The sequence below is a fragment of the Scyliorhinus torazame genome, chromosome 22, assembly GCF_047496885.1.
Source record: "Scyliorhinus torazame isolate Kashiwa2021f chromosome 22, sScyTor2.1, whole genome shotgun sequence".
Lineage (NCBI taxonomy): Eukaryota > Metazoa > Chordata > Chondrichthyes > Carcharhiniformes > Scyliorhinidae > Scyliorhinus > Scyliorhinus torazame.
In genome coordinates, this window is record NC_092728.1 from 77,682,341 (window position 1) to 77,696,868 (window position 14,528).

The 14,528-nt window shown below is 44.0% G+C and overlaps 1 protein-coding gene across 12 annotated transcripts in view; it reads right to left on the reverse strand.

The window, feature by feature from the left end:
* strbp (spermatid perinuclear RNA binding protein) overlaps positions 1 to 14,528 on the reverse strand; it is a 276,353-nt gene that overhangs the window by 112,778 nt on the left and 149,047 nt on the right. For all 12 annotated transcript variants that reach the window (XM_072488405.1, XM_072488411.1, XM_072488410.1 and 9 more), the window contains one exon: positions 9,409 to 9,600. Coding sequence is in view for 1 of the 12 variants with exons in the window: in XM_072488411.1 (XP_072344512.1) it covers positions 9,409 to 9,411 (3 nt within the window). In the remaining 11 variants the exon portion in view is untranslated. The remainder of the gene's footprint in view (positions 1 to 9,408; positions 9,601 to 14,528) is intronic.

The following is a 14,528-nucleotide window of genomic DNA, read 5'->3' on the forward strand; positions in this document are numbered from 1 at the left end:
CCTGCAGGTACAGGACTTTGACCAGATGCAGGTTCCAAGCTTCCCTCGCCTCCTTCTAAGGGGACTACAGGATAAGGTGATGTCTAAAACAGGGGTTGGGAAGGGGGGGGTCTCGGAAATATATAAGGAACTGATGGAATGGGAAAGGGTCCCAATCGGAGAGGTGAAGGGGAAGTGGGAGGACGAGTTGGGAGGGGAGTTGGAAGTCGGGCTCTGGGAGAAGGCCCTGAAAAGAGACAATGCATCCTCGTCGTGTGCAAGGCTTAGCCTGATCCAGTTCAAGGTGGTCCACAGGGCTCATATGACTGTGGCCCGGATGAGTAGGTTTTTTGAGGAGGTGGAGGACAGGTGTGGGCGGTGCGGGGAAGTCCGACGAATCATGTACATATGTTTTGGGCGTATCCGAAGCTGAGGGTTTTTGGCAAGGAGTCTCAGATGTCATGTCAGAGGTCCTGGAAGGGAGGGTGACTCCGAGTCCAGAGATTGCAATATTTGGAGTGTCGGAAGATCCGGGAGGGGGAAGACGACGAAAGGCCGACATTTTGGCCTTTGCCTCCCTGGTGGCCCGGAGACAGATTTTGCTGGGATGGAGGGACTCGGAGCCTCCAAAGTCGGGGTGTGTGGGTCAGTGACGAGGCAGGGTTTCTCAGGCTAGAAAAGATTAAGTTTGCCTTAAGGTGGTTCAAACAGGGGTTCGCTCGGAGGTAGTAGCTGTTCATCGATTTCTTTAGGAAAACTGACCGCCAGCAGAAGGTTTTGGGTGGGGGGGGGGGGGGGGAGAGAGAGAGAAAGAGGAGGAGGCATGGCAGTGAAGAATAGAGGCGGGGAATCTAAGGTATGGGTAGCTAGAGGTTAGGGCTGGGGGAAGTTGGGTGTGATACTGTGGGGTTTTTGTGTGTCTTGGACCGTTCTGTTATTTAGAATGTTAATATGTTGAAATGTTAAAATTATAAATGCCTCAATAAAATGTTTTCTAAACAAAAAGACACATTGAATGACAGCTCTTGGTGTGGTCAAAAAGATCGAAGAGCCGGCAGATTGGGTCAATTCAATGGTGTGTGTTAAATATCTCAGGATATGCATGGATCCTAAAGATCTAAATGCAAATATAAAAAAGGTAACACTATCCAATACCTAAGCGAGAGGAGATCACAAGTGAAATGTCTGCTGCGACATAATTCAGCAAACTTGATGCTTCACAAGGGTTCTGGCAGCTCAAGTTAGATGAAGAAAGTATTGTACGTTCAATACTCCATTTAGTAGATATTGTTTTCTTTGTGTGCCCTTCGGCACAATCTCAGAGTCAAGTGATTTTCCACAAAGCGATGGAACACAATGTTGAAGGCATTCAGGGTGTTCGAGTAAATGTCAAAGACATCATCGCTTTTGGCTGTTCGGCTCAGACATGTTTAGGTACTTCCAGGTGCGGAGCTTCGCTATGGTTTTTTTTTTCAGATTTCCTGATGGTGCTGTTATCATCCTTATTGGACAGGATTCGCTCCTGTTCGGGGTCAGAGGAGAGCAGTACGTCCAGCATGTATGAATGGATCATAGGGGAAGAGTTGAGTTTAGTGGAAGTGGTGAAGACTAAATGGGTGGAGGAGTTGGGGCCAGTACTGGAGGCGGAGATATAGAGGGCTAACGTCACGTCGTCGTGTGCAAGATTGAGCCGTACCCAGCTAAAGGTAGTGTTTCTAGCGCATCTCACTAAGGCTACAATAAGTTGCTTTTTGAGGAGGTGGAGGATAGGTGTGACCATTGCTCGAGGGGCCCCCACACACGTTCTGGTCCTGTTATATGCTGGTGGGTTTCTGGAGGTCCTTTGTCAACACCATGATGTTGATCTTAAATGTTGAGCTCTGCCCTTTGGGGCATCAATTGTGCCGGGCTTCGGACAGTTGCAGGGGCAGATGACCTTGCCTTCGCCTCATTGGTGGCACAGAGGCTTATCCTGCTGGGCTGGAGGTTGCCGACACTGCAGAGTGCTTCGGCCGGCATGGCTAACGGACTTGTTGAGAGTTGTTGCAACTCGAGAAGGTCAAATACACCGGGAGCGGATCGATTGAAGGGTTCTACCGGAGATGCCGGCTGTTTATATTGTATTTCAGAGATTTGGTCACTGTTAGCTGTTTGGGTGGGAGGGGTTCTTTTCTTTTTTTGTTTGTTTCACGAGTTGGAAGGTTGTGTTGGGGATTTGTGTTTATTAAGGGTTTTTATTTGTAGGTTTGGCAATTTTGTAAAAAATGTAATAAAAACAGCTGAAAAAAGTTAAAAGATGTTAACATATTACAGCGATACAATGTCCATTGCAATATGTGGTGATACTGACCCCTCAAGAGGGGCTAAACAAAGAAATTGTACAGCAGAGGTTCGCTGTGGTAAAGGACTTTCCCTATAATGTACTTTTAAAATACTTGCCATTTGTTACCATGAAGTGTCCTTTTCTTCCACAGGCCAATCTCAAATTTGGAACTACATCCTGATGTCATATTTACATACTACTCATGAGTTGGATCAAAAAATGTTAAAATAAAAAGGCATGTATATTTATGCATTCTTCTTCTTCCTTCTATGCCCAATTTTAACAATTTTAACTCCTACGCATACAGTGGAAAATTTTACAGAAAATAATCCATTAAGAAATTTTCCAAGTGATTACCCATTAGTAAGCCTGAACTTCTTGGGCTTCAGCTTTACAGTCATGTCACCTGATGCATACTGTCACCATCGGCTGTCTCTTGATCCAAGGGATGATGTCTAGTCGTGTTTCTGCTATGGATTTTCATGCGACTGAACAGGCAGAACATCTTGCACATCGGGCAGGATAGCTGATGAAGTAGTGGGATCTGAATGGTAGGATTTTCTTCCTTTTCTTTCCTTCTTTGCCGCCACTCTTGTCTTATCATTAAGTTTAGACTCAAGGCTTGCGGAACAAATTGTCTTCATCTTGAACGACTGTTAACAAGCTTCTCCTGGTCATTAATGTCAATGCAGCGACCGTAAAGGAGAGCTTCAGAATGTCTTTGAAGTATTTTCTTTTCTTGCCCCCAGAACACGGACGGTTGGAAAAAGTTGAGAAAACAGGAGCTGGCACCTCTTGGCCATCTGGACAGTTTCCAGTCCAATCGTAGTAGATTTTGCAGGCATTTTCCCTGTATGCTTATGGAGCTGGCTTCAAGGACACCAGCATTTGTTTGGTGGTCCTCCCATTAAATCTGCAGGAAGCAGCAGAGGCATTGCTGGTGGAATTTCTCTAGTGTTAGTGTGTTATTGATTCACAGTCCTGGTCTCACTGCAGTACAGAAGTGTGGTGACAACAACTGCTTTGTACCTAGGTCTTTGGCTGACCTGCAGAGGTCTTTGTTGTCAATCACTCACTGCCGTAGTTTGTACAGTTGATCTCATGCGGGATCTCCTGGTCAATGGCAGCCTTTGAGAGACACGGCTGTCAAGGTATGGGAAGTGCTCAACATATCAACAAATGTGCATGGTAGAATATTTGGCTTATCAGGTGTAGGTTAATATAGGAGGTTTAAGTCCCTTGTATGCAGAACTAAGAAGATTAAGAGTGTCTTTCAAATTTGATGCAGAGTGGGCAACAACACTGCAGTCATCTGCAAACCGTCAATCATGTATGTCTTTGGTGGTCAGTTTAGATTTAGCATGGAAGCGACTGAATTTTTTTTAAAATTTAGAGTACCCAATTATGTTTTTTCCAAGTAAGGGGCAATTTAGCGTGGCCAATCCATCTAATCTGCACATCTTTGCGTGTGGGGGTGAAACTCACGTAGACACGGGGAGAATGTGCAAACTCCAGACGGACAGTGACCCAGGGCCGGGATTCAATACCGGGTTCCCAGCACTGTGGCAGCAGTGCTAACCACTGTGCCACCCTAAAGCGACTGAAGTTAAAGAGTTTTCCATCTAGGCAATATTTAATACGCCAGAAGCAGTTGCAAATAATATAGGGATTAGTCATGCAATCTTATTTTACACCGGTCCAAATTTTGAAAACGCTCGTTTCAGATCTCCTTCTACTCAAAACAGTTGCTGTAACATTGTGAAACAGTTGCAGGATTGTGAAGAAGTTTTTTGGACATCCAAACCGTTGGGAGCATAATCCACAAAGCCCCATTATTAACTAAGTCAAATGCTTTGTTCAGATCGATGAACACATTGAAGAGTTGAGTTCCTAGTATTGTTCTAGACATTTTTCTCTGATTTTCCTGGCAACAAAGATCAGATCAAAGGCTCTTCTGGAAGGTCTAAAGCCTTCTTTATGATGATTTCCTCAGCCACAGGAAGTAAACTATTCAGGAGGTCACATGTCAGGACTTTCCCCCTCTTGGATATAGTAACAATTGTTGCATTCCTGAAATCAGGGGAGAAGTTCTTTTTCCTCCCAAATCCATTGGTGAGAGCACAAAGCTTTTCTCGCCCAGTTTTTTTTGCAATGGCTCCTCTCTAGATATCAAGAGTCACAATCAACATTGGCATTCTTCGAAGGTATAACAAGCAAAGTGGATGACGGGCATCCTGGAGATGTAGTAAATTTGGACTTTCGGAAGGCATTTGATAAGGTGCCGTACAGGAGGTTAATTCACAAGGTTAGATCACATGGGATTAGGGGTAATTTATTAGCTTGGATAGAAGACTGGCTGGCGGACAGAAGACAGAGTTGGGATAAATGGGTCTTTTCCTGGATGGCAAGATGGAACTAGTGGCGTGCCGCAGGGTTCAGTCCTTGGGCCCCAGCTATTTACAATCTATATTAATGACTTGAATACAGGGATAGAAGGCTCTGCAGCCCAATTTGCAGACGACTCAAAAATAGGTGCGACAGTAAGTTGTAATGAGGAAATAAGGACCGAACAAACAGATATCGATAGGTCAGGAGAGTGGGCCAAAATGTGGCAGATGGAGTTTAACATGGATAGGTGTGAGGTCATGCATTTTGGTCAGAAAAATGGAAAGACAAATTATCTAAATGGGGAGAGATTTCAGGCTGCTCCGCTGTAGAGGAATCTGGGGTCCTTGTTCACGAGTCACAGAAAACTAGCATGCAGGCACAACTGATAATAAGAAAGTGAATGAAATGTTGGCATTTATAGCTAAAGGATTGGAGTATAACGATAAGGAAGTGTTGTTGCAACTATACAAGACATTGGTGAGACCACACCTGGGAGTATTGTGCACAGCTTTGGTCCCCTTATTTGAGGAAAGATGTACTGGTATTACAGGCAGTTCAGTGAAGGTTCTCTAGGTTGATGAAATGAAATGAAAATTGCTTGTCACAGGTAGGCTTCAATGAAGTTACTGTGAAAAGCCCCTAGTCGCCACATTCCGGCGCCTGTTCGGGGAGGCTGTTACGGGAATTGAACCGTGCTGCTGGCCTGCCTTGGTCTGCTTTCAAAGCCAACGATTTAGCCCTGTGCTAACCAGCCCCTAATTTGAGGATTTGTCGTATGAAGAGAGATTGAACAGTTTAGGACTATACTCTCTAGAGTTTAGAAGAATAAGGGGTGATTAAATTGAGTATACAAGATGATAAAAGGTGTGGATAAAGTAGACGTGCAGCGGATGCTTATTCTTGTGGGGCATTCTAGAATGAAGGGTCATAGTTTTAGGGTAAGAGGTAGCAAATACAGAGTTGAGGAGAATCTAATTCTCCCAAGGAGTTGTGAATCTGTGGAATTCGCTACCCCAGAGTGGACAGTGAGTAAATTTAAGGAAGAGTTGGGACAGATTTTTAATTGGTAATGGGTTGAGGGGTTATGGAGAACCAGCCGGGATGAGATCCGCCATGATCGAATGGTGGAGCAGAGTCGATGGGCCAAATGACCGAATTCTGCTCCTATACATTATGAACTTATTAAAGTTACTCAGACAGATGATCTTTTCTTTATTTGGGATGCGAGTGAGGGCTTCATGAAGGTCAGGATAGAATGTGCCCTTATCAGAGTCAAGGGAGGACGGTACCATATTGATTATGGCTGAGCTATAGGTGAAATGTCTTTCAGCCGTTTATTTATACAATTGGAGAGTTCTGGCACTGCAGTGCATCCACAATCTTATTCCAGATTGCAAAACCAACTCCACAGAGACGACGGTTGCTGTCTGCCTTTCCTTTTCAGTTGGAGGTGTAACCACCTGTTGCTCCTCCAGCTGCCCCTTCCCAGGAAGATAGGTCTCAATGATGTCAGTTTGGAGTCTTGCGAGCACACATGATACGACTGCAAATCTCCTTTCTGGATGGTCACTCTCGAGACTATCCACGAGTGTTTCCAACATTCCAAGTTGCAAAATTTAAAGTTTACTTTCTTTGATCACCAAGATTTTGATTCTCAGGGTGTGGTTCCCCAGCCAGGAGAAAGTGGGACAGCCTATTTGCAGGACATCTTTCCTAGCTCCTTCCCCATTTGGGTTGAAGAGAGGCAAAGGCACTTCTGTCCCAACAAGATGTCCAATGACTTACATGCATCTGACACCTGTGAAAAGATTCTTGACGAGGTACTTACAGGTTCACATCCCTGCCCTCATCACCAATTCTCCACTGGCACAAGATTTTGCAAATGGGCCTTTGGTGTGGGAACCTTGGGGCACCATCACTATCTACACAATATTGACAGGTTGGTGGTAAGATTTTGGTGACACGCCGAGTCACTGTGACCAGAATCACCATGCCGCTGCAGCATTCTTCCAACTTTGCACTGGGAGTGATGCATAATCTTCCTTTCCCTATTCTACCTTGAGGGCTTTTTGGACCATATTTTGTCTGACACCTTGACACAACCTTGCTGCCAGGGAGGGCTCTACCAGGGGAATAGAGCTCCTGACGACATTGTTCAAGGGATTATCAGAGTAAGCAGCAGCAACAGAGAGAGAGAGAGCAGCAGCAGCCACTCTCTACGACAGCAACAACTCCAAGTCTGCACTGTGAGTAGCTACTTTGGACTGCCATGCAAAATTGCCCCCAGTCTCCAAATGTTGGGTAGGGTTACATGGATATGGTGGGGAATTGGGCCTAGGTAGAGTGCTTTTCAGAGGTTTGGTGCAGACTTGATGGGCTGAATGGCCTCCTTCTATACTTTCAGGATTCTATGAATGAAGTACTTAAGCCTCTCCACCATGGAGGGATGCGTGCACATACGCAACAAAAATATGGATTGTATTTGGGAACAGAAATTCAAATGTTGTATTCCTGTAGTGAAGGTCATTGAAGCCGAATGAGGGATTGACTCTTCTCCACTGTTCACAATGTAGGGGGCTGATTCAGTGACGACTAGCGATAGATTATGGAACCTTCCTGGCCTTCAGGGTTTGGTCTCACACCTCATTGTGGCTTTGCTGGGCTAGTGGGAAAGAAACAACTAGAGGAAAAATAATATTTGGTGCAAAGAGCAGAAATGCTAAGAGAACACTGGACAACTTTCATTTGACAGTTCGACAGCAAACAGACTTGCCAGTTTGGATTACCAAGCACAGGATTGCCAGACAACCAACTGGGTTTTTGGAACTTCATGAAGAGGCCTGCACCATCTTTTCATGTCCAGAATTCCATATGCAGATGTTATATGAAGCTGCAATTTTTTGAATTCCCAATTATCCAGCATCTTATCTGCTAGAATTGTCAGCAAGGTCTTAAGGAAGATGATGTTATATTGCCCAACCCACTAATGCTCTGGTTAATCATATTTCATCACTCTTTCTGTTTTTGTTTTTCCCATTTGTATTGTGTTTCTTCATTCTGTCCTGTGGGCACTGCTGTACCAAACAGACAAATACAATTTTGGAACCTCTAGATTTATCTGCATTTTCTGTTATTTCCTCACAGTAACTTTTACCTTGAAAATATTATTCATCGTTTCAAAAAAGTCAGTTCGTCATTTGCTCACCTTGTAAGCTTGATACTGAAATAGGGCGCATCGAATCCATCCTGCAGGATAACGGCTACACTGATCTTAACATTACTTGTATATTGCGCAAACTCATGAACGGGCCTCAGACCACCACTTACGTTCCTGAAAAATCACCCATCTACTTCAGGTTACTTAAGGTGTCGCAAAGGTTTCGGCAACAAGTGAAGCTAGGCATTTTATGCTACTACTGTGCAGTAGTAGCATGAGTGGTATTCTCCACTAATAGGATTCTGCTGTCAAGACGTTCTCCCTGTCACACAAATGAGAAATGTGGTAAATGGATTTCAATTCCTAGTGTGATGCCATTTGTATAGGCTGTACGTCCCAATGACTGGTGGATCATATCAAACAGTATTTCCCTTCGGCTGTTCGCAACAGGCAAAGTACTGACTGTACCCAACCAGCCTGTGCTTGCAAAACTCAAAACATAATGTCCAACATTAGACCTGATCCCGCGATTGCACAACACTTACTAAACAGTCCTGATTCTGCTAAAAAGTACACCGACAATTATTTCAAGATAATCAGTCGGGCTGGCATTATGACTCACTTACGCTTTTAGAAGCATGAAGCTATATATATTCACGCACATGGCCCTGTCCTTTGCAGGCAGAAGGATCATGTCCATGCATTGCGCCTTATTCAATGAAATAAAAGTTTGGGATACAGCCATGCCCTGGTTCATTCCCCATGGCAATGTCTTGCCTGATTAGAGCCAACTGTCTAGTTTAAATTTAAATAAAGTCTTGGCAATAACTGCTCCCTGGTGCATTCTTCATGGCAACATCGCTACCGAAGTCCTTCATGCCAACCAATCCGCAATCGCTTATCGCGCAGTATAAATTGTTAGCTTTACAATAGGCATTCTTGCGAATTCTGTGCTGATGAGTGCAAGACAAAAAGCTTCAACAGCATGTCTCTTTTATCAACAATACTAGTAGCTATTTACAATAATATTTCCCTTAAGTTTCATCAGTGCTTTTCAACTTCATCATGTAATCAGTTGTACAATAATTTGAACAGAAAATTAAATAGTGCCGACATGCAGCATCTGTTTACCTAACAATAGCCAAGCTAGCTGATGCATCTGTCCAAGCATCCGGATTCACTCACTGCAATGATTCTGCTACACAGAGGACAATGACAAGCACCTAAAATTTTAGCTATGCAGCAGAGTCCAAGGTCATTTGGCATCTTACAGCAGCATGTTAACGCCAGTTTCATTAGAGAGCGTAATTTATGAACATCCCCTTTATAATTAATAATTAATATCCTGCAGACTCTTGAGGCTTCATTTTGTGGTTTAAAGACATTGGAAATAAATCAAGAACAGTACACTCTGTATATGGAATGGTAGTACCAATGTAGTAAATATCAAGCCACCAAATGGATTTTTGTTTCACTGAGCTGTTCCGATTGCATCCATTAGATTGCTTGCTAATTTTTCACATAAACCAAGATCAGAAATGACAAAAATCAAAGAACATACCATGATTCCCCACTTGCTATTCCAGCTTCCCTTTTCCGTCTTTTCCTGTTTGATGCTCCTTATGTTCTGCAGTCTCCTCTAGCCACTGGTTTTCTTTTTCGCAACAGAACTTCCTCATAAGCTCTTGCAATCCCTCGACAACTCAGATCTTAAAATAGCAAATGGTATAGCAAGAGCTTCTTTTTAATGTACCTGGAGAAAAACACCAGCAGTCCAAAGTGAAATTCAGGCAGCAAAAAGCACTTGGTCAAGTAATGTTGTTTTGCAATATATTTTAAATTACAAAAGTAAAATCTCAATTCCAAAATCATAGCTTATGTGGAATTGAAACTATGTACTCAGCACATGAGGAAGTAACCATCTTTAAAAGTGGTCACACCATTAAGGTTAAACAGAGAGCAGAGGCTCTGGGGAATATGGAACTAGCAGTCTGCAGCATATCTAATTGAATGCTTGGTTGCTCCATATTCCCGAGATTCTGCATTGGTTAAGCAGTTTGTTTCTTCACATTTGACATAATCAGAAACCACAAATCTGTTGTTAAATGCACACAATATTTAAAAACCTGCTATTTTTTTCTAGATTGTTGAGATGCCTTCAATCAATGCAACAGATTAATTATCTCCATCTCACTAATGTACATAATATCTTTACTCATGAACTTTTAATAGTTAACGCACTAAATCAGAACGTTAGTTTTGCAATTTTTCAACAACTGCAGTGGGTGAAAAATGCTATTTATCAAACATCCAATAATGCAAAATCTTAACAATAGATATCTTGCACAGTTAAAAATACAGTCTGCCACTCAAAAGACAATTATTTGTGGAACTTTATCGATTGTGACTGGGCTAACTATATATTTTTTGTCTGTGGCGAACTATTAACACTTTTTATTGCTGGATTCAGCCATAGAACAGCCAAACCCACGGGCACACCACATTAGCTGACTGCAGCAGGTTCGACAAGGTGAATACGCAATACGCAATAGGGAGTCTAATTTGCTAATTGCATAATTGGGCTACAGGATTTGGCAATACATAATAAAAATTGTATACCATTGTAAAGATATACTATACATTTGATTCTGATATGAAAAACAGCCTTTTGTTTCAGTGTATTTTCAATGGGTGAAATGGTATATAGAACATACAGTGCAGATATACAGGAGGCCATTCAGCCCATCAAGTCTGCACCGACCCACTTAAGCCCTCACTTCCACCCTATTCCCCCGTAACCCAATAACCCCTCCTAACCTTTTTGGTCACTAAGGGCAATTTATCATGACCAATCTACCTAACTTGCACGTCTTTGGACTGTGGGAGGAAACCGGAGCACCCGGAGGAAACCCACGCAGACACGGGGAGAACATGCAGACTCCACACAGAGTGACCCAGTGGGGAATCGAACCTGGGACCCTGGCGCTGTGAAGCCACAGTGCTATCCACGTGCTACCGTGCTGCCCACGAAACAATCGTACCAATAAACAATATCTGCCAATAAACAATCCACTTTTTCAGTGTTCTACCAGCAGGAACGCTCCTAAACAAAATACTACAGATACTGGAAATATGAAATTAGCATTAAAATTCTGCAAATACTGCATCTGTGGAGAGTTAACATTTCAGATCGACATCCTTTGCTGGAAGGTCAATATAAAAGCTCTGTCTTTTAAGTCTAGGCCAAACCAAAGAAGTGGAATCTCTTGTTAAGAGGAAGAAGGAGGCCTATGTGAAGATGAGGAGTGAAGTTTCAGTTGGGGTGCTTGATAGTTACAAGGTAGCGAGGAAGGATCTAAAGAGAGAGCTAAGACGAGCAAGGAGGGGACATGAGAAGTATTTGGCAGGTAGGATCAAGGAAAACCCAAAAGCTTTCTATAGGTATGTCAGGAATAAAAGAATGACTAGGGTAAGAGTAGGGCCAGTCAAGGACAGGGATGGGAAGTTGTGTGTGGAGTCTGAAGAGATAGACGAGATACTAAATGAATATTTTTCGTCAGTATTCACTCAGGAAAAAGATAATGTTGTGGAGGAGAATGCTGAGACCCAGGCTATTAGAGTAGATGGCATTGAGGTACGTAGGGAAGAGGTGTTGGCAATTCTGGACAGGCTGAAAATAGATAGGTCCCCGGGGCCTGATGGGATTTATCCTAGGATTCTCTGGGAAGCCAGGGAAGAGATTGCTGAGCCTTTGGCTTTGATTTGTATGTCATCATTGGCTACAGGAATAGTGCCAGAGGACTGGAGGATAGCAAATGTGGTCCCTTTGTTCAAGAAGGGGAGTAGAGACAACCCCGGCAACTATAGGCCGGTGAGCCTCACGTCTGTTGTGGGTAAAGTCTTGGAGGGGATTATAAGAGACAAGATTTATAATCATCTAGATAGGAATAATATGATTAGGGATAGTCAGCATGGCTTTGTGAAGGGTAGGTCATGCCTCACAAACCTTATTGAGTTCTTTGAGAAGGTGACTGAACAGGTAGACAAGGGTAGAGCAGTTGATGTGCTGTATATGGATTTCAGTAAAGCGTTTGATAAGGTTCCCCACGGTAGGCTATTGCAGAAAATACGGAGGCTGGGGATTGAGGGTGATTTAGAGATGTGGATCAGAAATTGGCTAGCTGAAAGAAGACAGAGGGTGGTGGTTGATGGGAAATGTTCAGAATGGAGATCAGTTACAAGTGGCGTACCACAAGGATCTGTTCTGGGGCCGTTGCTGTTTGTCATTTTTATCAATGACCTAGAGGAGGGCGCAGAAGGGTGGGTGAGTAAATTTGCAGACGACACTAAAGTCGGTGGTGTTGTCGACAGTGCGGAAGGATGTAGCAGGTTACAGAGGGACATAGATAAGCTGCAGAGCTGGGCTGAGAGGTGGCAAATGGAGTTTAATGTAGAGAAGTGTGAGGTGATTCACTTTGGAAGGAATAACAGGAATGCGGAATATTTGGCTAATGGTAAAGTTCTTGAAAGTGTGGATGAGCAGAGGGATCTAGGTGTCCATGTACATAGATCCCTGAAAGTTGCCACCCAGGTTGATAGGGTTGTGAAGAAGGCCTATGGAGTGTTGGCCTTTATTGGTAGAGGGATTGAGTTCCGGAGTCGGGAGGTCATGTTGCAGCTGTACAGAACTCTGGTACGGCCGCATTTGGAGTATTGCGTACAGTTCTGGTCACCGCATTATAGGAAGGACGTGGAGGCTTTGGAGTGGGTGCAGAGGAGATTTACCAGGATGTTGCCTGCTATGGATGGAAAATCTTATGAGGAAAGGCTGATGGACTTGAGGTTGTTTTCGTTGGAGAGAAGAAGGTTAAGAGGAAACTTAATAGAGGCATACAAAATGATCAGGGGGTTGGATAGGGTGGACAGTGAGAGCCTTCTCCTGCGGATGTAAATGGCTGGCACGAGGGGACATAGCCTTAAACTGAGGGGTAATAGATATAGGACAGAGGTCAGAGGTAGGTTCTTTACGCAAAGAGTGGGGAGGCCGTGGAATGCCGTACCTGCAACAGTAGTGAACTCGCCTACATTGAGGGCATTTAAAAGTTTATTGGATAAGCATATGGGTGATAATCGCATAGTGTAGGTTAGATGGCTTTTGTTTTTTGACTTCCCATGTCGGTGCAACATCGTGGGCCGAAGGGCCTGTACTGCGCTGTATCGTTCTATGTTCTATGTTCTAAACGCAGAGAGGTTAGGCCAGTTTAGAAAATGTAACATGTTCAGCATAAGAAAGTGGCTTTTTAAAGTCGACAGGCAGAAAGCTAGTAAACGGTTTTGTTACTTTGTATGAGAACAGTGAAATGTATAATTCAATGTTTTATAACTGTTTGTTTACTTCGGTTTATGTAAATAAACCACTGTGATCTAATAGAATGTATACCAAGCTTTTTTAAAATTCATTTACAGGACTTGGGCATCGCTGGTTAGGCCAGCATTTATTGCCCATCCCTAGTTGCCATTCAGAAGGTGGTGATGAGTTGCTTTCTTGAACCGCTGCAGTCCTTCAGGTGTAGGTACACCCACTATGCTGTTAGGGAGGGATTTCCAGGATTTTGCCCCAGTGACAGTGAAGGAACGGCGATATATTTCCAAGTTGGGGTGGTGAGTGACTTGGAGGGGAACCTCCAGGTGGTGGGGTTCCGAGGTATCTGCTGCTCTTGTCCTTCAAGGTGACAGTGGTCGTGAGTTTGGAAGGTGCCATCTAAGGAACCTTGGTGAGTTACTGCAATGCATCGGTGGTGGAGGATTTGAATGTTTGTGGAAGGAGGAGCAATCAAGCGAGCTGCTTTGTCCTGGATGGTGTCAAGCTTCTTGAGTGTTGTTGAAGCTGCACTCATCCAGACAAGTGGAGGTATTCCAATACACTTCTGACTTATGCCTTGTAGATAGTTTTTGGGGGCGGGGGGGGGGGGGGGGGGGGGTCAGGAGATGAGTTACTCGCCGTAGGATTCCTAGCCTTTGACCTGCCCTGGCAGCCACAGTATTAATGTGACTATTCAGTTCAGTTTCTGATCAATGGTAACCCCCAGGATGTAGACTGTGGGGGATTCATGCCATTGAATGTCAAGGGGTGATGGTTAGATCCTCTCTTGGAGATGGTCATTGCCTGGCATTTGTGTGGCACGAATGTAACTTGCCACTTGTCAACCCATGTCTGGATATTGTTCAGATCTTTCTGCATGTGGACATGGACTGCTTCATTATCTGAGGAGTCGCGAATGGTGCTGAACATTGTGCAGTCATTCGCAAACATCCCAACTTCTGACCTTATGATGGAAGGCAGGTCATTGATGAAGCAGCTGAAGATGGTTGGTTCCAGGACACTACCCTGAGGAACTCCTGCAGTGTTGTCCTGGAGCTGAGATGATTAACCTCCAACCACCACAACCATCTTCCTTTGTGCCAGGTATGACTCCAACCTGCGGAGAGTTTTCCCCGATTCCCATCGACTCCAGTTTAGCTAGGGCTGCTTGATGCCATACGCGGTCAAATGCTGCCTTGATGTCAAGGGAGTACATTATGGAGTCCTACGTATATGGAATATGTTTTGGAGTTCCAAAAGAGAAAATGCTGGAAAATCTCAGCAGGTCTGGCAGCATCTGTAAGGAGAGAAAAGAGCCA